The 24,933-nt window shown below is 40.1% G+C and overlaps 1 protein-coding gene across 1 annotated transcript in view; it reads right to left on the reverse strand.

Annotated features, from left to right (window-relative positions):
• Positions 1-20,555, reverse strand: part of UFL1 (UFM1 specific ligase 1) — a 63,878-nt gene extending 43,323 nt beyond the window's left edge. Inside the window, exons 1-6 of the mRNA XM_070450096.1 lie at positions 20,403-20,555; positions 19,083-19,228; positions 17,680-17,708; positions 4,416-4,513; positions 3,777-3,891; positions 1,157-1,287 (exon numbers count right to left, since the gene is read on the reverse strand). Of these exons, the coding sequence (XP_070306197.1) occupies positions 1,157-1,287; positions 3,777-3,891; positions 4,416-4,513; positions 17,680-17,708; positions 19,083-19,228; positions 20,403-20,479 (596 nt within the window). The 5' untranslated portion in view covers positions 20,480-20,555. The remainder of the gene's footprint in view (positions 1-1,156; positions 1,288-3,776; positions 3,892-4,415; positions 4,514-17,679; positions 17,709-19,082; positions 19,229-20,402) is intronic.
• Positions 20,556-24,933: the final 4,378 nt, after the last annotated feature.

Raw genomic sequence — 24,933 nt, forward strand, 5'->3', positions numbered from 1 at the left:
TGAGGAGTGGGACAGCTGAGGACAGTGAGTTATTTTAAATATGCTGAATCTGAGGCACCTGTAAAACACCTCAATAGAGGTACTATACAAGCTGTATGTGTCTGGAACTTAAAAACACCTATGCAGGCAGTGCAGGGATGAGAAGAGAAGACGGCCTGAGAGAAAACGTCAAGGCCAGTGAATGGAGAAAGAGCCAGAAAAGCTGACTTATAAGGCACAGCCAAAAGAGGGAAGAAGAAACCAAGAAAGTGTGGTATTAAAAAAAAAGGAAAAAGAGAGAGAGAGAGGAGAACATTTCAAGAAGAAGACATAATTGGAGTTAAATGGTGCTACAAAGTCAAGTAAAACAAGGATAGGAAATACCCATTAGATTTAACGAGACTGGCATCATTGCTATGTAAGTGGAAGAAACCAGATGGGTAAGCTGAGAAGTGGCAGAAGGTAAGAAAACTGAGACAGTAACTGTAGACATCAATTTGAGATGGTTCCCTTTAAGGAAAGGAATAAACAAGATGGTAGAGGGAATGGAATCCAGGGTTAAGAGAGGTTTGATTGTTTTAAAATGGAGAAATCTGGACATTTATATGCTGGGGGACCAAAAAAACCACTGAGATAAATTTAATGACAGGAGAAAAGAGAAAACTGAGAATGCAGGTTTTCTTAATTCCATGCTGGAGTTTGTCACAGAGGCCCCAAACATTCAGTTAAAGTGATTTTGAAAGTACAATGGTTATTCATTAGACTACTAGAATTTTATTTAGTAAAGAGTTCTAAAGTCATCCAGCACCATCTGAGGCTCAAATAAGTTAGGTGACTAACTTACCTGCTCAAGGTCACATGGTTACTATATGATAGAGCTATGACCCAGGGGTTTCTGACTGCATGCTCTTTCCATGATCCCAGAGTGACTTTATATATGATCTGGGTATTCTGCAGAAGTGCATTTGGGGTCTTAAGGGTGGTGAAGGTAGGAGAAAGAGATGTGGGTTGGAGAGTATGTGGACACATTCTAGAGTCTGGAATCCCCATTCCTATTTCATGGAGGTTCCCCTTCTGTTTAATAAACTAGGGTCCTGAATAAGATTTAAGGAAGAAAAAAAAAGGCAAACAATGATCAAAGAAATGTAAAAATACACATACTTTAAAACTTGCTTACCGGGTAATAGCACTGAACAGTCCACGGATGCGTGCTTTATGTCTAGATACAAAAGCTTCAGTAAATATTACTCCTCTGTTATCAAGATCAATGTGTCCATTAATAATTCTACCTAGTCGCTGAGTTAGTGCCTGAGGGTAAAGATGGATGAAAATTCTTATTAAAATGACAGAACAAAATTACAGATTTACATTTGTATAGGTTTACCAAAGTCATGCTGCATGCTGATGTTGTTATTAATCATACGATTGAGTAATTTCAGCAAGCATGAATTAATAAGATATATAAAGTAAAATGAAGACTTAGGATCTAGGAAACTTCATAATCTTATGGTGAAGACAAGAACTGAATGAGTCTAATAACTCATATGTTAAAAAACTCAGCTACCTGCTAATAAGGCCTATTTATAGGGTAAAATAAAAGAGATTAACCAGTTTTCCAGATATAGGCAGCCTGAAACACAGACAGCCAAGACATTTACAAGGATCCTGGAGAGGATCCTATATGGAGCTGCTAATACTAACAGAGAAATAAATATTATCCCAAGATTCTGCAACCTAGGGATACATAAGACCTGAAAAGTTATACTCTGTGATGAAAATATTAACAAACTGTGTCCATAAATCTATACTGACAGACAACCTGATTTCCTGGTAACCTGAGGAGAGCATTTCTCCACAGCTACACTATGACTGGGATCGGATTTATGAACATATTTGGAAATATTGGACATACTTCCCTTTCCAGGACAAGTTAAAGCTACTTGAGTCAGCCTGGCTGATACTTCTATGGTACAGAAAAATGCTTTCCAAACAACTTTTTTTTAAGGATCCATTTTTTTGCTGCCCCATGAGGCATGCGGGATCTTAGTTCCTCGAACCAGGATTAAACCTGTGCCCTTAGCATTGGAAGCTCAGAGTCTTATCCACTGGACTTTCAGGGAAGTCCCCCAAACAACTTCTTAGTGAGCTTTTACAATACTGCCTATGATACTGAGAAAAATTAAAACTGAAAAACCATATATATTTCTAAAATGTATCAATAGCACAATAACAAACCACTTGGTCTGTTTTGATACTTTAATGTAAAACTGACCAATATATATTTTTTTGCCTTCTGTGATTTACATGTATTTACTCATTTTATCAGTCCTGGGTGTTCACTGGAAGGACTGATGCTGAAGCTGAAACTCCAGTACTTTGGCAACCTCATGGGAAGAGTTGACTTATTGGAAAAGACCCTGATGCTGGGAGGGATTGGGGGCAGGAGAAGGGACGACAGAGGATGAGATGGCTGGATGGCATCACCGACTCGATGGGCATGAGTTTGAGTAAACTCTGGGAGCTGGTAATGGACAAGGAGGCCTGGCGTGCTGCGATTCATGGGGTCGCAAAGAGTCAGACACGACTGAGCGACTAAACTGAACTGACTCGTTTTATCTTATGCAATTTACATAAACTTGCTCAGGAGCTTAGTCTCCTGAAATGCTTTGTAAAACAGATCTATATGCTTAATGGTATTTTAGATGCAATGAGGAGAAATCACCCACTTAAAATGAGTGAGTAAATCTGTTGCATTATAAATTAATCTCATGCAATTAAGGTTTGGTAATTTCTCTAAGCTGGATTTTCTTAAAGTATACCTAAAATGATTTGGCTTTTCCCTTATTTGTTCTAGTAAATACATAAACAAAACGATCATTTATTGAGTACTTCCTCTAGGCCAGCCATTTCACCTGATATACCATATATATGACACCTCACTGACATCTATGAGAGACAATTATTCCCATTTTCAGATATTTAACTTGAAGTACAAACAGGCATAAAAAATAATTTTTCTGACCCTAAGTTACTAAGCAGTGTCATAGACAGAATTCAAATCATGGTCTGTTTAACTTCCACTGTTCCAAACAGACTTCTAAAATGTTAAAACACTTTAAGAAAACCAAAATAACAAACAAGGAAATAGTCTCTATTTTCAGGCACCATCGTAATTTAACTTATAATCCGATTTGAGTATTGACACAAGTACCAAAAATTAAGAGATTATAAGCCATTCCTTGATTCCTCTCCCTATCATGCTCTCAGTTTAGAGGAGGAAAAAGGGTGACATCAAAAGAAGTTGGTACTACTGACATTTGGGGAAGAAAATGTTCTCTTGGGAAGGGATGCTCTGTGCAATGCAGGATGTTCAGCAGCATCTGTGACCTTTACCACACAAGATGCCAGTAGCACCTCTTATAAATCACAGTCTTCATCAGTTGTTTCTTAAATTATAACTAGCAACCAGAACTGAAGATATCCTTGCTAAAGAAGCATTCAATAAAGATATACACTTCTAGTATACTTGCTACTGCATCCAAGCAGGCCGAGACCTTAAGTCTACCAAGTTTAGGGTATCTCTGGGTTCAGGAAGATTAAAATCACTTCTAAACAATCTTTACAGAGCCATCAATGTTTAAGTATCCCCCAAATATATTGCTAGAACATAGTCAAAACTAGGAAATAGTCAAAACACTTGCAAAAAAACAAATAATAGTAAGTCTAGCTTTTTTCCATCCTTTCAAACTCACCATTTATTTGAAAAGACAAATTATACCATTAAGGAGAAAAAATACCTGTGTCAGAAAGTTTCCAGGAAGATCATAGGTTTTACACAGTTCTGCTATGGTTACTTGACCACTTTCCTGTAATTTATCATTTACTTCTTCTGCTAAACGGTCCAAATAGTTCCTAATAGTTTAAATTTTAAAAAAAGGAAAAACTCAATTAGGAATAATAATTTTCCTCTATCTTTTTATGTTTAATTTCTGCTGCAATAAGGCATTCCCCAAAAGTAATTAATATGGTATGTTTAGGTAAACACCATTCATTAATCATATTCTGAAATTTTTCTTATCAATGTAACTAAATGGAAGGTTAATCAAATAAGAAATAGTGAAATTGTTTTCAACAATTAAAATTCTACAGTCATTTTCATTAAGACTTTTGGAACAATTCTACTTTCAGAGTTAAGCTCAAATAGGAAAGATGATAAAAATTAAGTTTCGTGTTGCTTTAAAAACAACAGAAAAAATTAAAAGTTTATATTATTCCCGAGTATTCCACACAAGTAAGCACTTACTTTTTAAGTACAATAAAGAAAATCAGTACTAGAAGAGTTCTAAAAAATGCTGTAGTGCCACAATTATTCTAAATTTAAGTATAAACTTACAAAAAAAAACCCACAAAAAGGTACTCTTAATTATTGTACTTACTCATCTATCAGTTGTCCCAATACTAGTTGAACATGTTTTTCTGATTTAACAATGTCACCAATTCTATTTTCAATATGAGTCAAATCCACATTAATTACCTGGAAAATAAGTACACATTCTATTAGTGATAAGTTCATATTGTTTTTAAATTTGAAATTATGTATTTTAGAACTTTTAAAAAAATGAAAACTTACTTCCCCTTAGGTGAATTTCAAATTGATTTGAAGTATTATAAAAAATCTCAAACGATTAGGGGCTTATTGCTTATTTACTTTCATTTCTGAATCCGTACACTTTCACTTGCTAAGAAAGCTTGCACTACAAAATCATACAACTTCAAAGGTCTTTTCACCTCCAGAGTCCCACCTAGACCCCAGGGAGGCAGACAGGAGTGAGAGGGAGCGCCTGAAGCAGTGCAACAGGCAGGTCCTGACCTGCTGACATCATGCAGTGAGTCTGAGTCTATGACCCAAACTGCCCTCTGCCTCTGAGCAATCGCTGGACTGCTGCCCCATAGGAAGCCTGCTGGCCCAAGGCCCATCCCAGCCCTGACTCTCTCACTCAAGAGAGGCTCTGCAGGCCAGCATTCAGGTGGTCAAGCCTGCTGACACATCTCAGCCCATGGTGTGATCCATGAGCTTGCAAACAAGTCAGCCAAACCCACTGTCAGCGTTGTGAATGAGGTTTCTCAGCAGATCCCGGCTGGTGGTTCTGAGGTAGCAGGCAGATGGGTCCCTGAGCTAACAGCTGGAGGTTGTCAGGCGGAGTAAACTGGAGCTTTGCTTTCCCTAGACACTCCGAGGATAAAGTTAATAGCAGAAGCTGAGCTCTGAGACGACTGCATCTATCACTCCTGAGGGCAAGGAGACCTCCAGGACTGCACATGAGTAGAAAGACTTGGGGGTCCAAAAGGGAGGGGCGCTGTCCCATAACAGGTGCTGTCAACCTCCTACAGGCTCCCATGCTAGAATCCACCTTGGCAAAAAGATGCATAAGTCTATCAGGAGAGCCTTGGGTCAAGTCTGAGGTGGGAAATGAAGAAAGAGGACTGGCCAGAGGAAATAAAAAACCCAGGAAAAACTGCTTCCATGTAAGTGATTTAAATCACCTCTCTGGGATGCTCCTCATTAGGGAGGACACCCACACTCTTTCCTGGGTGTGTATTTCTGCTTTATTTTAAATAGACTGCTTCTTTGTTCTCTTTGCTTGTACCGTACTTCCAATAAATTCTGTGTCTGCTTTAAAATGTCTCTTTGTGGAATTCTTTCTCTGAAGAAGATAAGAACCAAGGTCCTCTCACTTGCCAACATCATCTGGTGCCATGATTTGGATTGCTGCCAAGGTAATTTGCAGGTCTCACTCCACTATGGCAAGAGATCTCTGCGTGCACTATCTTCCTTGCTTCTCCTTTGGATTGTGCCTTTCTGACTTATCTTGCACAGAAACGCCTGTTTTTCACTACATATGTTTAACATCCTCCTGGGAAAAGATCTTTTGCTTTTTGTTTCTAAACTGCCAGTCCAGTGCTGTCTTCATCAGGCTGAGTGCACAGGCTCCCTGAGGTCTTATCTTTATTACAAAACACACACATCTGAAATAATTATGCTTCTCAACTCCAATTCCTCCAAGAGTTTTTACTTCTCAGCTGACCCCTCACACTGACCCCAGGCTTTTGCAGCGCATACACTGCTACAGACAGCCTACTGAGTTGGCCAATTCTCAGTAGATCACAACATAAATTTTATAAATGCTCAATCCTGAGGAGTACACCCCAGCGTAGGAAATCTTGTTATAGGACACAGAGGAGAGATGCTGTCTATAAAAGCTTAAGGGAAAACCCAGCAACTGCTCTGCACTGGTTCCAATGTCCACCGGAGGCAGGGAGGGAGAGCACCTTGGAAGGAACCAAAGCTGACCAGGGATGTCTGGTTAGAAACCAGGGAGGGAGTAGAGGATGCTCCAAAGCCCATCAGCATAAAGATCAAAGGCAATCCACAGGAGGCTGTGAATCCCTTACAGGTGCCTCCTCGTAATGTTTCCAGGATGCTGGACTTCATTTCTAGGAGTGCTGTTCTCAGTTGCAGGTTATTCAACACGGGAGGATCTCCTTCTAAACCCAAGGAAATACCCCTTGAAAATGCTCCTAGGGCACTAAGTTTTTGTTCCTTCCGTCTGCTTTCAGTTGTAAACACCACTGATGGGACCCCGGGATGACATTTCATCAGCCAGTCTGCCCCTCTTACGAGTGTCAATTCAAGCACTATTTGGTCTAAATTTTAGCTATAAAACTATGAACACAAAAAAAGATACTCTTTTTTGACGCTGTGAGACAATATTGTTTAGATTCCAGAGAAAACTGGTAAAAACTGCAAAACTGGTTCTTTTTTAAATTTGTTTTTAATTGGAGGATAATTCCTTTACAATATTGTGTTGACGTCTGCCATACAACAATATGAATCAGCCGTAAGTATACATGTGTTCCCCTCCTGCTCGAACCTCCCCCAGCTCCATCCCACCCCTCTAGGTTGTCATAGAGTAGCACTTTGGGTTCCCTGTGTTATGCAGCAACTTCCCGTTAGCTATCTATCTTACACATGGTAACGCATATGCTCCATGCTACTCTCTCAATCTGCCCCACCTCTCCTTCCCCAACTCTGTCCACAAGTCTTTTCTCCATGTCTGCATCTCTATTCCTGCCCTGTAAATAGGTTCATCAGTACCACTTTTCTAGATTCCACATATATGCATTAATAACGTACTTCACACTGTAACAGGCTACAGGTATATCCACCTCACTCTAACTGACTCAAATGCATTCCCTTTCATGGCTGAGTAACATTCCATTGTGTATATGTACCAAAACTTCTTTATCCGTTCATCTGTCGAAGGACATCTAGGTTGCTTCCATGTCCTAGCTACTGTAAATAGTGCTGTAATAAACACTGGGGTACATGTATCTTTTTGAATTATTGTTTTCTTAGGGTTAAACTTCCAAAATATAAAAGCAACTCATGCAGCTTACCTAATATAAGAAAAATAAACAACCCAGTCAAATAGTGGGTGGAAGACTTAAATAGACACTTCTCAAAAAAACTGGTTCTTTTGTATAGGCAATTAGAGAAAGTTAGCTTGTTAAAATATTTTTTTCCTTAGGAATTCTGACCTTGAGAGAAAACACACCTAGAAGCAAGCTTGAAGTTCTCTTACTATGTCTTTGAGATACAAACACAGCCCACTTTTCCTGGGACTTTGCCCTTGGACTAATTAGTAGAACTTCAAGCGAAGATTAAAAAAACAAACAAAAAAACACAAAGAGGCATTTTAAACCTTGAGCAAAAACTGTGAGATCTCTGTTAGTCTGGACTTATGTATGTCTCCAGCACGTGTCTTTGGATAATACTGCTGAAGTTAATCTGTGTGGCTCACAAAAAATTGCGGAGAATTATTGAAAGAGATGCGAATACCAGACCACCTTACCTGCCTCTTGAGAAACCTGTATGCAGGTCAAGAAGCAACAGTTAGAACCTTACATGGAACAAGCGACTGGTTCAAAATTGGGAAAGGGGTACATCAAGGTTGTACAGTCATCCTGCTCATTTAACTTATATGCAGAGTACACCATGTGAAATGCCGAGCTAGATGAATCACAAGTAGGAATCAACGTTTCAGGGAGAAATATCAACAACCGCAGATATGCAGATGACACCACCCTAATGGCAGAAAGTGAAGAGGTACTAAAGAGCCTCTTGATGAAGGTGAAAGAGGAGAGTGAAAAACCTGGCTTAAAGCTCAACATTCAAAAAACTAAGATCAGTGCTGTTCAGTTCAAGATGGTGGAGTAGCAGGATGTGTGCTCATCACCTCTTGCAACACCACAAAAACTGCAACTAGCTGCTGATCAACCATTGACAGGAGAATGCTAGAACCCCCCAAATAAGATACCCCATGTCCAAAGACAAAGAAGAAGCCACAGCAAGATGGTAGGAGGGGGCGCAATCACAGTAAAATAAAATCCATTCCTGTGGGTGGGTGACCCACAAACTGGAGAACAAGAATATCAAAGAAGTACTCTCATTGTTCTGAAGCTTCTGAACTCCACATCAGGCTTCCCAGCCTAGGGATCTGACAAAAGGAGCAGGAACCCCCAGGGAATCTGACCTTGAAGGCCAGTGGAATTTGTTTGCATGGCTTCCACAGGACTGAGGGAAACAGAGACTCTAATCTTGGAGGGCACAAAAAAAATCTTGCTGGCACCAACACCCAGAGGAAAGCAGCAGTGACCCAACAGGTGACTGAACCAAAACTACCTGCTAGTGTTGGACGGTCTCCTGTGGAGGCATGGGTTGGCTGGGGCTCACCACAGGGACCAGGGCCCTGGCAGCATCAGGTTGGGAAGGTCTCCCTCGCAGTTCACCATTAATGTTACCACAGACCCCATAGGAACCAGAGGTCAAATTGTCAACATCCGTTGGGTCATCGAAAAAACAAGAGAGTTCTAGAAAAACACCTATTTCTGCTTTATTGACTATTTCAAAGCCTTTGACTGTGTGTATCACAACAAACTGTGGAAAATTCTTAACAGATGGGAATACCAGTCCACCTGACCTGCCTCTTGAGAAATCTGTATGCACGTCAGGAAGCAATAGTTAGCCTTCATTAGATGGACCTTTGTTGGCAAAGTAATGTCTCTGCTTTTTAATATGTCTAGGTTGCTCATAACTTGTCTTCCAAGGAGCAAATGTCTTTTAATTTCATGGCTTAGTCACAATCAGCAGTGATTTTGGACCCCCCAAAAATAAAGTCAGCCACTGTTTCCCCATCTATTTGCTATGAAGTGATGGGACTGCATGCCATGATTTGTTTTTTGAATGTTCAGCTTAAGTCAACTTTTTCACTCTCCTCTTTCACTTTCATCAAGAGGCTCTTCAGTTCTTCTTCATCCTGCCATAAGGGTGGTGTCATCTGCATATCAGAGGTTACTGATATTTCTCCCGGCAATCTTGATTCTAGCTTGTGCTTCATCCAGCCCAACATTTTTCATGATGTTCTCTGCATGTAAGTTAAATAAGCAGGGTGACAATATAAAGCCTTGACGTACTCCTTTCCCGATCTGGAACCATGTCTAGTTCTAAATGTTGCTTCTTGACCTGCATACAGATTTCTCAGGAGGCAGGTCAGGTGGTCTGGTATTCCCATCTCTTTCAGAATATTCCACAGTTTGTTGTGATCCACAGAGTCAAAAGCTTTGGTGTAGTCAATAAAGCAGAAGTAGATGTATTTCTAGAACTCTCTTGCTTTTTCAATGATGCAGCGGATGTTGGCAATTTGATCTCTGGTTCCTCTGCCTTTTCTAAAACCAGCTTGAACATCTGGAAGTTCACGGTTCATGTGTTGCTGAAGTCTGGCCTGGAGGATTTTAAGCATTATCTTCCTAGCATGTGAGATGAGTGCAACTGTGTGGTACTTGAACTCTTCAGCACAGGCCTTCTCCAGGACTGGGACGAACACTGCCCTTCCCCAGGCCTGCGGCCACTGCCGAGTTTCCACATGTGCTGACACACTGCGCGCAGCGCTCTTGCCACAGTGTCTTCAGGTCTGAAACAGCTCAGCTGCCCGTCCCCTCCACCGGCTTTGTCCAGTGAGGCTTCCCGAGGCCTGCTTGACGTGGCACTCCAGGGTGTCTGGCTCCAGGTGAGTGACCACACCGTCATGGTTATCTGGGTCACGAAGATCTGTTTTGTACAGTTCTGTGTATTCTTGCCCACCTCTTCTTACTATCTTATGCTTCTATTAGGTCCACACCACTTCTATCCTTTATTGAGCCCATCTTTGCATGAAGTGTTCCCTTGGTATCTCTAATTTTCTTGAAGAGATCTCTAGTCTTTCCCATTCTGTTATTTTCCTCTATTTCTTTGCACTGATCACTGAAGAAGGCCTTCTTATCTCTCTGTGCTATTCTTTGGAACTCTGCATTCAGATGGGTTTACCTTTTCTTTTTTCCTTTGCCTTTAGCTTCTCTTCTTTTCTCAGCTATTTGTAAGGCCTCCTTACACAGTCATTTTGCCTTTTGGCATTTTTTTTCTTGGGGATGGTCTTGCTCCCTGTCTCCGGTACCATGTCACGAATCTCTGTCCAGACTTCTTCAGCTATGCTATCATACCTGATCCCTGGACTGTTTGTCACTTCCACTGTATGATCATTAAGCAATTTGATTTAGGTCATACCTGAGTAGTCCAGTGGTTTTCCCTACTTTCTTCAATTTCAGTCTGAATTTAGCAATAAGGAATTCATGATCTTCCACAGTTAGCTCCCAGTCTTGTTTTTGCTGACTGTATAGAGCTTCTCCATCTTTGGCTGCAAAGAATATAAGCAATCTAAGTTCGGTATTGACCATCTGATGATGTCCATGTGTAGAGTCTTCTTTTGTGTTGTTGGAAGAGGGTGTTTACTATGACCAGTGCATTCTCTTCGCAAAATTCTGTTAGCCTTTGCCCTGCTTCATTTTGTATTCCAAAGCCAAATTTGCCTGTTAACTCCAGGTATCTCCTGACTTCCTACTTTTGCATTCCAGTCCCCTATGATGAAAAGGACATCTTTTTTGGTATTAGTTCTAGAAGGTCATGTAGGGCTTCACAGAACTGTTCCACTTCAGCTTATTCAGCATTTCTGGTTGGGGCATAGACTTTGATTACTGTGATATTGAATGGTTTGCCTTGAAAACGAACAGAGATCATTCTGATTCCTAAGTTGTCGATGTTCACTCTTGCCATCTCCTGTCTGACCACTTCCAATTTACCTTGACTCATGGACCTAACACTCCAGGTTCCTATGCAGTATTATTCTTTATAGCATTAGTCTTTACTTCCAGCACCAGTCACATCCACAACTGGGTGCTATTTTAGCTTTGGCCTCATCTCTTCATTCTTTCTGCAGTGATTTCCCCACTGATCTCCAGTAGCATATTGGGCACCTACCAACCTGAGGAGTTCTCCTTTCAGTATCCTATCTTTTTGACTTTTTATACTATTCATGGGGTTCTCAAGGCAAGGATACTGAAGTGGTTTGCCATTCTGTTCTCCAGTGGATCATGTTTTGTCAGACTCTCCAGCATGACCCGTCCGTTTTGGGTGGCCCTACATGGCATGGTTCATGGTTTCATTGAATTAGACAATGCAGATGGCCAAAAACATGAAAATATGCTCGATGTCACTAATTATTAGAGAAATGCAAATCAAAACTACAATCAGTTATAACCTCACACCAATCAGAACAGCCATCATCTGAAAGTCTCCAAACAATACATACTGGACAGAGTGTGGAGAAAAGGGAACCCTCCTAACACTGTTGGTGGGGATGTAAAACTGGTATAACCACTACAGTGAACAGTATGAAGATTCTTAAAAAACTAAAAATATAACTATCACATGGTCCAGTAATCTCACTCCTGGGCATACATCTGGAGGAAAGCATACTTTGAAAAGATACATTCACCCCAATGTTCACTGGGGCACTATTTACAACAAGTAAGACATGGAAATAACCTAAATGTCCACTGACAGAGGAATAGATAAAGGAGATGTGGTACATATATAGAGTGGAATACTACTCAGCCATTAAAAAAGAGTGAAATAGAAGAGAAGTGAAAAGCAAAGGAGAAAAGGAAAGATATACCCATTTGAATGCAGAGTTCCAAAGAATAACAAGGAGAGAGAAGAAAGCCTTCCCCAGTGATCAGTGCAAAGAAATAGAGGAAAACAATAGAATGGAAACTACTAGATAGCTCTTCAAGAAAATTAGAGATACCAAGGGAACATTTCATGCAAAGATGGGCTCAATAAAGGATAGAAATGGATGGACCTAACAGAAGCATAAGATAGTAAGAAGAGGTGGCAAGAATACACAGAACTGTACAAAAAAGATCTTCACAACCCAGGTAATCATGATGGTGTGATCACTCACCTAGAGTCAGACATCCTGTAATGTGAAGTCACATGGGCCTTAAAAAGCATCACTATGAATAAAGCTAGTGGAGGTGATGGAATTCCAGTTGAGCTATTTCAAATCCTAAAAGTTGATGCTGTGAAAGTGCTGCACTTAATATGCCAGCAAATTTGGAAACCTCAGCAGTGACCACAGGACTGGGCAATGTCAGTTTTCATCCCAAGCCCAAAGAAATGAAATGCCAAAGAATGCTCAAACTACCGCACAACTGCAGTCATCTCACACGCTCGTAGAGTAATGCTCAAAATTCTCCAAGTCAGGCTTCAGTAATATGTGAACTGTGAATTTCCAGATGTTCAAGCTGGTTTTAGAAAAGGCAGAGGAACCAGAGATCAAATTGCCAATATCCGCTGGATCATCGAAAAAGAAAGTTCCAGAAAAACATCTATTTCTGCTTTATTGACTACACCAAAGCCTTCGACTGTGTGGATCACAATATTGACTACACCAAAGCCTCTGACTGTGTGGATCACAATAAACTGTGGAAAATTCTGAAAGAGATGGGAATACCAGATCACCTGACCTGCCTCTTGAGAAACCTGTATGCAGGTCAGGAAGCAACAGTTAGAACTAGACATGGAACAACAGACTGGTTCCAAATTGGGAAAGGAGTACATCAAGGCTGTATACTGTCACCCTGCTTATTTAACTTACATGCAGAGAACATCATGCAAAATGTTGGGCTGGATGAAGCACAAGCTAGAATCAAGATTGCCGGGAGAAATATCAATAACCTCTGATATGCAGATGACACCATCCTTATGGCAGAAAGTGAAGAGGAACTAAAAAGCCTCTTGATGAAAGTGAAAGATGAGAGTGAAAAAGTTGGCTTAAAGTTCAACATTCAGAAAACTAAGATCATGGCATCTGGTCCCATCACTTCATGGCAAATAAACGGGGAAACAGTGGAAACAGTGGCTGACTTTATTTTTGGGGGGCTCCAAAATCACTGCTGATGATGACTGCAGCCATGAAATTAAAAGACGCTTGCTCCTTGGAAGAAAAGCTATGATCAACCCAGACAGCCTATTAAAAAGCAGAGACATTACTTTGCCAAGAAAGGTCTGGACAGTCAAGGCTATTGTTTTTCCAGTAGTCATGTATGGATATGAGAGTTGGACTATAAACAATGCTGAACACCAAAGAATTGATGCTTTTGAATTGTGGTGTTGGAGAAGACTCTTGAGAGTACCTCTGACTGCAAGGAGATCCAACCAGTCCATCCTAAAGGAAATCAGTCCTAACTATTTATTAGAAGGATTGATGTTGAAACTGAAACTCCAATAGTTTGGCCCCCTGAGAAAAGAGCTGGCCCATTTGAAAAGACCCTGATGCTGGAAAAGACTGAAGGTGGGAGGATAAGGAGATGACAGAGGATGAGATGGTTGGTTGGCATCACCAACTCAATGGACATGAGTTTGCGTAAACTCCAGGAGTTGGTGATGGATAGGGAGGGCTGGCATGCTGCAGTCCATGGGATCACAAAGAGTTGGACATGACTGAGCAAGTGAACTGAACTGATACACACTACTATGTATAAAATAATTAAGAAGGTCCTACAGTATAGCACAGGGAATACTATCCAATGTTCTGCATAACCCATGTGGGAAAGGATTCTGAAAAAGAACTATAAATCAACTATACTCTGAAACAAAATAAAAAATATTGGAAAAATAAGAAATTAAACCTATTCATACACAATTGGCCAGTTTCCTGCACATAGTGTAGTGTACCTTACTGACGCCCCCTAGTGGCTCACGGCCTTGTCAAGGGGAAGGGGTGTGCAAATCTCAATCAGCCTATGAGCTATGCCCTGCAGGGCCACCCAAGACGGACGGGTCATGGAGGAGAGTTCTGACAAAATATGGTCCACTGGAGGAGTAAGTGGCAAACCACTCCAGTATTCTTGCTGTGAGAACCCCATGAACAATAGAAAAAGGCAAAAAGATACAATATCTGAAGATGAGTCCCCCAGGTTGGAAGGTGTCCAATATGTTACTGGGGTAGAGCAGAGGGCAATTACCCCAGATTGACAGCTCCAAAATGAATGAAGCAGCTGGGCCAAAGCAGAAATGATGTTCAGTTGTGGATGTGTCTGGCAGTGAAAGTAAAGTCCAATGTTGTAACGAATGATATTGCATAGGAACCTGGAAAGTAGGTCCATGAACCAAGGTAAATTAGATTCGGTCAACCAAGAGATGGCAAGAGTGAACAACAACATCTTTGTAATAAGTGAAGTAACATGGACGGGAACAGGCAAATTTACTTCAGATGAGCATTATATCTACCACTATGGGCAAGAATTCTAAAGAAGAAACAGAGTAGCCCTCATAATCAACAAAAGAGTCTAAGATGCAGTACTTGTGGGCAATCTCCAAAACAACAGAATGATCTCAGTTCATTTCCAAGGCAAACCATTCAATATCACAGTAATCAAAGTCTATGCCCCAACCAGTAATGCCAAAGAAGCTGAAGTGGAATGGTTCTATGAAGACCTACAAGACCTTCTAGAACTAACACCAAAAAGAAAAATGTACTTTTCATTATAGGAGACTGGAATGCAAAAGTAGGAAGTCAAGAAATACATGGACTAGCAGGCAAATTTGGCCTTGGAGTATAAAATGAAGCAGGGCAAAGGCTAGCAGAGCTTTGCTAAGAGAATTCACTGGTCATAGCAAACACCCATTTTCAGCAACACAAGAGACAACTCTACACATGGATATTACTAGATGATCAATACCAAAATCAGATTGATTACATTCTTTATAGCCAAAGATGGAGAAGCTCTATATAGTCTGCAAAAACAAGACCTGAAGCTGACTGTGGCTCAGATGATCAGCTCCTTACAGCAAAATTCAGGTTTGAACTAAAAGAAAGTGGGGAAAACCACTAGGCCATTCAGGTATGACTTAAATCAAATCCCTTATGATTATTCAGTAAAGGTGATGAATAGATTCAAGGGCTTATATCTGGTAGACAGAATGCCTGAAGAACTATGGACAGAGCTTTGTAACATTGTACAGCAGGTACTGACCAAAACTATCCGAAAAAAAAGAAACGCAAGAAGGCAAAGTGGTTGTTTGAGGAAAGAGATGTGAAAAGCAATGGAGAAAGGGAAAGATATATCCAATTGAATGCAGAGAACAGCAAGGAGAGATAAGAAGGCCTTCTTCAATGAACAATGCAAAGAAACAGAAGAAAACAACAGAATAGGAAAGACTAGGTATCTCCAAGATAAATGCAGACATCAAAGGAGTATTTCATGCAAGGATGGGCACGATAAAAGGCAGAAATGGTAAGGAATTAACAGAAGCAGAAGAGATTAGTGGCAAGAATACCCAGAAAAACTGTACAAAAAAGGTCTTGATGACCCGGATAATCACAATGGTGTGGTCACTCACCTACAGCCAGACATCCTAGAGTGTGAAGTCAAGTAGGCCTTAGCAAACATTACTACCAAAAAAAAATAGTGGAAGTGACAGAATTCCAGTTGAGCTATTTAAAATACTAAAAGATGATGGTGTCAAAGTGCTGCACCCAATATGTCAGCAAACTTGGAAAACCTAGCAGTGGCCATAAGACTGGAAAAGGTCAGTTTTCATCCCAATTCCAAAGAAAGGCACTGTTAAAGAATGTTCAAACTATCGGACAGTTGTGCTCACTTCCCATGCTAGTAAGGTTATGCTCAAAATCCTTCAAGGTAGGCTTCAGCAGTATTTGAATCAAGAACTTCCAGATGTACAAGATGAGTTTAGAAAAGGCAGAGGAACCAGAGATCAAATTGCCAGCAATCACTGAATCATAGAGAAAGCAAGGGAATTCCGGAAAAACATCTACTTCTGGTTCATTGTCTAAGCAGAAACCTTTGACTGTGTGGATCACAACAAACTGTGGAAAATTCTTAAAGAGATGGGAATACTAGACCATCTTACCTGTCTCCTGAGAAACCTGTATGCGGGCCAAAAGTCAACAGTTGGAACTTGTATGGAACAACTGACTGGTTCAAAACTGGGAAAGGAGTATAACAAGGCTGTATATTGTCACCCTGTTTATTTAACTGGTATGCAGAGTACATCAGCGAAATGCTGAGCGGGATGAGTTAGAAAATGGAATCAAGACTCTCAGGAGAAATTATCAACAACCTCAGATATGCAGATGATACTACTCTAATGGCAGAAAGTAAAGAGGAACTAAAGAGCCTCTTGATGAGGGTGAAGGAGGAGAGTGAAAAAGCTGGCTTAAAACTCAACATTAAAAAAAACTAAGGTCATAACATCTGGTCCCATTCCTTCCTGGCAGATAGAAGGGGAAAAAGTGGAAGCAGTGATAGATTTTTTTCTTCCTGGGCAGATTGTGCCTGCACAATCCTGCAGATTGTGACTGTAGCCATGAAATTAGAAGATGTTTGCTTCTTGGAAGGAGGGCTACGACAAATCTATACAGCGACAAAGGTCTGTATACTCAAAGCTATGGTCTTTTCAGTAGTCATGTACAGATGTGAGAGTTGGACCGTAAAGAAGGCTGAATGCCAAAGCATTGATGTTTTTGAATTGTGGTGCTAGAAAAGACTCTTGAGAGTCCCATGGACAGCAAGGAGATCAAAGCAGTCAAGCCTAAGGGAAATCAACCCTGAAAATTCTTTGGAAGGACTGATGTGGAAGCTAAACCTCCAATACTTTGGCCACCTGCTGCGAAGAGCTGACTCATTAGAAAAGACCCTGATGCTGGGAGAGACTGAAGGCAAAAGGAGAAAGGGCAGAAGAGTATGAGACAGTTGAGGGGCATCATCGATTCAATGGACATGAACTTGGGTGAATTGCAGGAGATGGTGAGGGACAGGGAGGCCTGGCATGCTGCAGTCCGTAAGGTCGCAAAGAGTCAGACACGACTTAGCCACTGAACAACAACAAAATACCCTTACTGGTAACACATACACTTGTATTTTCTAAAAATATCTCCTAGGTTTAACTTCCACATACTAAAAACCAAACTGTGAAACTAGTGATTTTTCTCTCAAAATTACATAAGCTCTATAATTACATAAAATGGTAACTATTAGTTTATATTTTAAAGAATAAAGTATAAGCAAGTCAACTGAGAAAGAAAAACTTGTTAAACTGATTAAATGTATCAGTGAAGGTCATATGTTTCTTCACAAACACAATATGATACCAATACCAAGTGACTACTTAAGGCACTGAAAAAATTAGTAACATAAAAGTTGACAAATCAAAGTAAAAACTGTTATAAAGCTGAAATTTACCTGTTGCAGATCAACGATGTTTACTCGACCTTTAAAAAAAAGACATTCATTTAAGTTATCAGTAAGTACATACCAGCCCAAAACTGCAAATTCCAACAGATTTATGTTTTGGACATTTCAAAATCCAAAACATAAATCTTTCTGCAAAGGACACAATGAAAGTGAAAAGTGAGAGACACTCAGTCGTGACTGACTGTGACCTGCCAGACTGTAGCCTGCCAGATTTCTCTGTCCATGGAATGCTCCAGGCCAGAATACTGGAGTGGGTAGCTGTTTCCTTCTCCAGGGCATCTTCCCAAGGGAGGGATCGAACCCAGGTCTCCCGCATCACAGGCAGATTCTTTACCATCTGAGCCACCAGGGAAGCCCAAGAATACTGGAGTGGGAAGCTGTTCCCTTCTCCAGCAGATCTTCCTGACCCAGGGATCGAACCAGGGTCTCCTGCATTGCAGGTGGATTCTTTACCAACAGGGCCACAGTAATTAATGTCTTCAAAGACAAGTTATTAGCATAGTAAGTATCCATGGCTAAAATATAGAGGATAGCTTATTTTCAAAGTGTCATTTGTCATATCAAACCAATAACCAGCATCAGCTGATACTGAGTTGGGCAGACCTATGAGGATTATTTTCATACCTTCACAATTTATCTACTGTGACCAAAGACATATTAACAACAAAATTCAGATAAAGTATTTTCATTTATTTGAAACTGGTAGGTTATTACTTATTAGCTAAAGAATATCTGCTAAGCATTTCAAATTACAGCTAGTATTTTATTAGGACTATGCAGTAAGATAAAAAACAAACACCAAAGGTGTATCTAATAACATCTAACAAGTTGTTTTCACAGATGCATCTATTTTAATCAAACAGTATTCAAATTTGCTCAGTAATTTCTTCATATTTCAAAAAGGCAATGGAAACAAAAACTTTTGTGTGTTTGTAGTAGCTTTTCCTACAATCTGATATAACACCATACTAAATTATTTTGTAATTTGCAAACAAAATTTAAAAAGACATGGTAGTACAGTCTTGATTTTCAGTGATCTGTAATTTAAAACCTCTGTTCCCTTTTCATAATTATCACCTGATAACAGACAGCTAAGTCCACCTGAGTCACCCAATAAATTCAAGAACTGTGAAAAGAAACAGCTAATTAATTCACAAACAGAACACACAACTCAAAATAAAAAAATGCAATTTTGTAAAGTGACAATATTTGACTTCATTTAAATTATATAATGTTCACCCAAACCTATTTAAAGTATTAAGGCTGATTATCAAATTAACAGTTGAGAAGGGTGTCCTATAACCTCCAAATCATTTATGATTTATGGTTTGAAAGGTCATGCCTAGGCCCCTTTTCGAAGAACCAGAAGAAAAAACTAAGGAATTACTTACCACCTCGAACATGTAGCTCATCTCTCATTTCTTTACTAATTTGGGCTGGAGTAATATATTCCTTCCCATCAAGTGTGTGAACTACTTCTAGCTGTTTCTGAGCAATCAATTTATTCACAATCTCAATGCAGTTCCGCTCTGACAATCTGAGGGAAACAAAAGTTTTAAAAATGAATTTGTTACATCCAGTGCTCAATATGTTTAAAAAGATGTATGACAATGGGTTTTTAAAAGGTCTGGATAGTCATCATGTTCTATATTACAGCATCTGCATCTTTTTTCGTATAACACTAATTCAAAACATTTTAAAAAATTCTAGGGAGTAAACAGGTTTCCATTAACTTAAATCACGTAGTTCATTGCTGCAAATCTATTGTAGATTTCGAGTTCGCTCTTTTAGGCCTGCTTCTAATCTTCAAATCTGAATAGAAAAGTAAGGACATGTAATGTAAGTAGAAGAAAAAACATGTCCTACTTTTGTTTCAATTTCCACTTTCTCTTCAGTTTAAAAAAAAACACAAAATTTTCTTTTATTAAATGCACAGTTGCCTCACTCCTATGTATAAGCTTTGTAAGCAGGACACCTGGCTAGGCCAGGAAAACCATAATTTGCAACTGATAGTTACCCAAACACTTAACTAAGTTTCCTCGTTTGCTAAGCAGTGATACAAAACACAGCATCAGGGGATTAAAGTCTTCAGTTCAAGAAGGAACAAGGCAAGTAGTAGCCAACAGATAAAAAAGGGTTCTATTACCATTATATGTGTTCCGTAAAGGTAAAAAGCAAACTTACGGGGCTTTTTCAGGACACACCCCCCAAAACGTCAAATGTCTGTGGAGTCCCTAAAAATGACAGATGGGAGTATGGCTCTGGCCTAGCACACCTATCCTGGTGAACAAGAAGGCAAAATGTTTACGGAGTCAACACAGTATTTGCAAAATACTGTACCTTGGGGTTAGCCTCTCCTTTCAAGCTCTAAGGAAGTGTATCATAGTCAATGATGCTTCAGGGACTTGCTAACAGTTAAGCAAGGATCAGAGGGATAGTCTTAGGGTCACCAGTCCCAGCCGTCGAGGTGGGGTGGCCTCGCCTGCACCTGGCTGGGGCTTGGAGGGGGGTGGGAAGGAATGTTCTAGGTCTTCCCCACCGAGAACTATTTCGGAAACCGCACTCCAGCCTCTGGGAGGAAGGGAGGGGGCGGGAACGCTGACGGGATGGGAAGGTCCGGGGTCCAAGGCCTGGGGTTTGCAGCCTCAGATCCCGGCGTGGCCCCCCGAGGCTATTTTGGACTCCACAAACGGAGAGGGAGGGTCAAGCACCTTTGCGTGGCCTCTGCAAACTGCGCCCGCTGAAAGTCTGCCGCCAAACGCCTAATCTCTTCCCAGGCGTCCGCCATCTCGGCCCTATTCGCCCAGCCGCCAACGAACCGCAGACACGTCAGCCCAAAGGCCGCGGGAGCCGAGGCGGAACGGGCCGCGCGGAGGGACAAGAGACTCTCCGCGACGCGGCTACGGAACGTGCGCGAGCTGCGCCGGCGGGGGCGGGGCCGGAAAAGCCGCAGCCCCGCCCTCCCCGCGCGGGAGGGTGTCCTGGGCGTGGGATGCCTGCGGGCTGCGGAGAGCCAGGCCGTCAGTCTCTGTACGCGTCTGCCGGAAAGCCAAGTTAATAAAGTGTTACTTCAGGTCTTTGTTTGCATTATTCCTAATATTTTGGCGCAGTGATAGTCAAGTTAACCACTGTTGGTTTTTTTTTTCCTTCCCTGCCCTCTGTTTGATTTATTTTGGGGAGGCGGGGGAGGAGCTGTGCTCCAACCTGCAGTTAACATTACCTCTTCTCTCTTAAGGTAGGGCAGTTTGGTTTGTGTAGGGAATCATGCTATGGGTCACAGAGTTCCTTTTCCCCTAGTATCTTACGGGAAAACCTGAACGAAGGTTTTGACTAACCCAATAATATTTTTAGGTCAGTAGCTCAGCCGTATCTGACTTTATGACCGCACGGACTGCAGAATGCCAGGCTTCCCTATCCTTCCCCAGCTCCCAGAGCTTGCTCAAACTCATGGCCATCCAGTCGGTGATGCCATCCAACCATCTCATCCTCAGCTGTCCCATTCTCCTCCTGCCTTCAGTCATTCCCAGCATCAGGGTCTTTTCCAATGAGTCAAGTTTTTTTTTTGCGTGAGTTCCCCGAAGTATTGGAGCCTCGGCTTCAGCATCAGTCCTTCGGATGAATATTCAGGACTGATTTCCTTTAGAAGTGACTGGTTTGGTCTCCTTGCAGTCGTCTCATGGGGACTCTCAAAGTCTCTCAAAAGTCTTCTCAACACCACAGTTCAAAAAAATCAATTATTCGGTGCTCAATTCAAGATTGTATTTTGTAGGGGCAGCTTGTGCGCCTAAGAGGATAGTCACTATACAGATGAAGCTATTTAAATGAATTAAAATAAAGATTATATCAGAAACAAACAAGTTGAGATTGAAAACATAATGTTGTTTTCAGTAACAGCCCCCTAAATGAAATATTTAGGTATAAATCTAACAAAATATGTATAAGATCTACATGAGGAAAACTACAAGCTCTAATGAATGAAATCAGAGAAAAACTAAGTAAATGGAGAGATAATCAAAATTCATGGATAGGAACAGGCAATATTGTCAAGATGCCAATTCTTCCAAACTTGATCTGTAGATTCAGTACAATCCCAATCAAAATCTGGGTAATTTATTTTGTGGATATCAACAAGCTCTTTCTAAAGTTTATATGGAGAATCAAAAGACCCAGAATTGCCAATATGGTGTTGAAGAAGAAGAAAGTTGAAGGACAGACACTGCTTGAATTTAAGACTAATTACAAAGCTACAGTAATCAAGACAGTGTGGTATTGGTGAAAGAATAGACAAATATATCAATGAAACAGAATAGAGAGCCAAAAATAAACCCACATAGTCAAATAATCTTTGACAAAGGAACAAAATCAATACAATGGAGCAAAGATAGTCTTTTAAGTGAATGGTATGGAAACAACTAGACTTTCACATGCAAGAAAGAAAAGAAGAATCTAGACATAGACCTTACACTCATCATATAAGTTAACTGAAAATAGATCACAGACCTAAATGAAGAATGCAACTGTTAAACACCTAGGAAATAACAGGAGGAAATTTAGATGAATTCTAGCATGTCAGTAACTTTTTAGATACAACAACAAAGGCACAACAGATAAAATAAATCATTGATAAGCTGGACTTTATTAAAATTAAAAATTGCTCTGCAAAAGTCCATGTTAAGAGAACAGAAGACAAGCCACAGCATGGTAGTAGATATTTGCAAAAGACACATCTGATAAAGAACTGTTTTTCAAAAGATATAAAGAGGTCGTGACATTCAACAATTAAAAAAAAAAATGGACCAAAAACTTTAACAGATAACTCACAAAAGTAGATATACAGATGACAAAGCACATATGAAAAGATGCTCTGTATCATATGTCATCAAAGAAATACAAATTTAAACAATGAGATAGCACTATACACCTATCAGAATGGCTAAAATCTGGAATGCTGACACCACCATATGTTGGCTAGGATGTGCAGCAGCAGAATCCTCATTCATGGATGGTAATGCAGGATAGTACAGCTATGTTGGAGACAGTTTGGCGCTTTCTTACAAAGCTAAACATGCTCTAAACCTACGACTTAGTAATCACACTCCTTGGATTTCACTCAAAGGAACTGAAAAATTATGTCCACATAAAACCTGCACACAGATGTTTATAGCATCTTTGTAATTGCCCAAACTTGGAAGCAACTAATATTTCTTTCAAAGGGTGAATGGATAAATGAACTGTGGTACATACAGACAATGGAATATTATTCAATGCTAAAATGAAATGAGCTATTAAGTCATGAAAAGATATGCTGAAAACTTAAATGCATATTACTAAGTGAAGGAAGCCAATCTGAAAAGCCTACATACTGTATAATTCCAACTTCCTGACATTATGGAAAAAGCAAAACTATGAAGACTGTAAAAAATCAATGGTTGGCAGCATTTGGGAAGGGAAGAGGGATGAACAGGTGGAACACAGAGGGTTTTTTAAGACAATGAAAATACTCTATATGATACTATAATGAGAGACACTTGTCATTACACATTTGTTCACATAAATGGAATGTGCAACATCAAGAATGAGCCATTATGTAACTATGGGCTTTGGGGTGGTTTTGATGTGTAAATAAAGGTAAGCATATTGATTGTTTTAATAGCAAATGTACCACAGTGGTGTGGGATATTGATAACGGAGAGGTTATATGTGTGTGGGGGGGAATGGGGTATATGGGAAGTCTCTGCATCTTCCTCACAGTTTTTCTGTGAAGTTAAAACTGCTCTAAAAGTAGTCTTTAAAAATACATGTATCATTTAATATTAGTTATTTAGTCACAATAGCTACCTTTCAAGTGCTCGATAGCCACATGTGGCTCATGGATATCTTATGGGACAGTATAGAAAACCAATTTTATCCTCACCAAAAGTTCTGTTGGATGGCTCTGGTTTAGACCATTGATAAGGGCACACATTTGTTTAGACTCTGAGATCATGAGATTCAAAGCAACCACCTCCAGTTAGCAGCCACGTGTCATAACTATAACTTCAGTCATTATGAATGAGGGATAAAAATTTGAATGGGAAATAGTTCAGTGTTGGCCAACATCTGATAGATTACCTGATAGGCTAATGGTAAATAGCACAAGTGGCTACTGAATAAGAGATGAGAGATTCCTTTTAAGAACAAGCTTGTGTAGATTTGAAAAATAGCATTTCAGTTCTCTAGAATATTTTCTAACAGTCTGTGTCTACAAGCCTAAGTCAGATTGTGACATGTTCATTATGTGGAAAGGACTCAAGGTCTTTTCACCTACACTAGTATGTGGTTGTGGCACCATCCTTAGAATCATCTAAGGCTAATTAGATATTCTAACATTTGTAATGTGGGTTGTTGGCTTCACTGAGATGGCAGGGGATGTGATCCTGTAAAGTTCCTCCAAGATAAACTTTCTTCAACTCAACTAGGAAAGTGAAATGAAACTATGGCAAAATGAGTATTTTCAGGCAAGTCAGTATTTACTATTTGTTACTGTATAGAAATTACAAAGATATTGTTAATTACATAGCTAATATTATCTTATTGCCCTTTGGGACAATTACCTCAATCCCACCATCAAAAATGGCACTATAATCCTATACATAGAAAGCATCAATGTCTCAGGAAACTAGCATGAGCCACGGGTGGAAGCAGTCCATTTGCTTTTAGGGCAAAGAGGTTGAGATTTTTTTTTTTTCTTTTGGTTGCTGGGTGGAGTGTGAGATCTTAGCTCCCCAACCAGGTATAGAACTCATGCTCCTTGCATTGAAAGAATGGAGTCTTAAACATGGGACTGCCAGGGAATTCCTGGTTGTGACTATTAAGAGGCAATTTCTTTTTTCCCTTCTGAGATTTCAATGAATGTTTGATTGTATGACTACCTCACAAGCAAATGAGAGTAATGGGAGAAAGAACAAAGAGAACTAATTGGGTATTAAATAAAAAGAAAAGTCGATGAAAATAGAGACTATTATGATGTTGAAGAGACAGGCAGTGAATCACTCAGGGCTTATAGAATCAGAGAGTATCAGGGCAGGAAAGGCTCTTCAGATCATTCATGCTAATACCCATCCACAGCAATAATTTCTTTGCAAGCTCCTGGCAGATTATGTACTTTTTGCTTGAACACTTAAAATGATGAAATGTTCCCTTCTTTGCAGGGCAGATTAATCCTGTTTGGGACAAATCTAACTGTTAGAAATTCCTTCCTTA

Source organism: Odocoileus virginianus, chromosome 19 (assembly GCF_023699985.2).
Source record: "Odocoileus virginianus isolate 20LAN1187 ecotype Illinois chromosome 19, Ovbor_1.2, whole genome shotgun sequence".
NCBI lineage: Eukaryota > Metazoa > Chordata > Mammalia > Artiodactyla > Cervidae > Odocoileus > Odocoileus virginianus.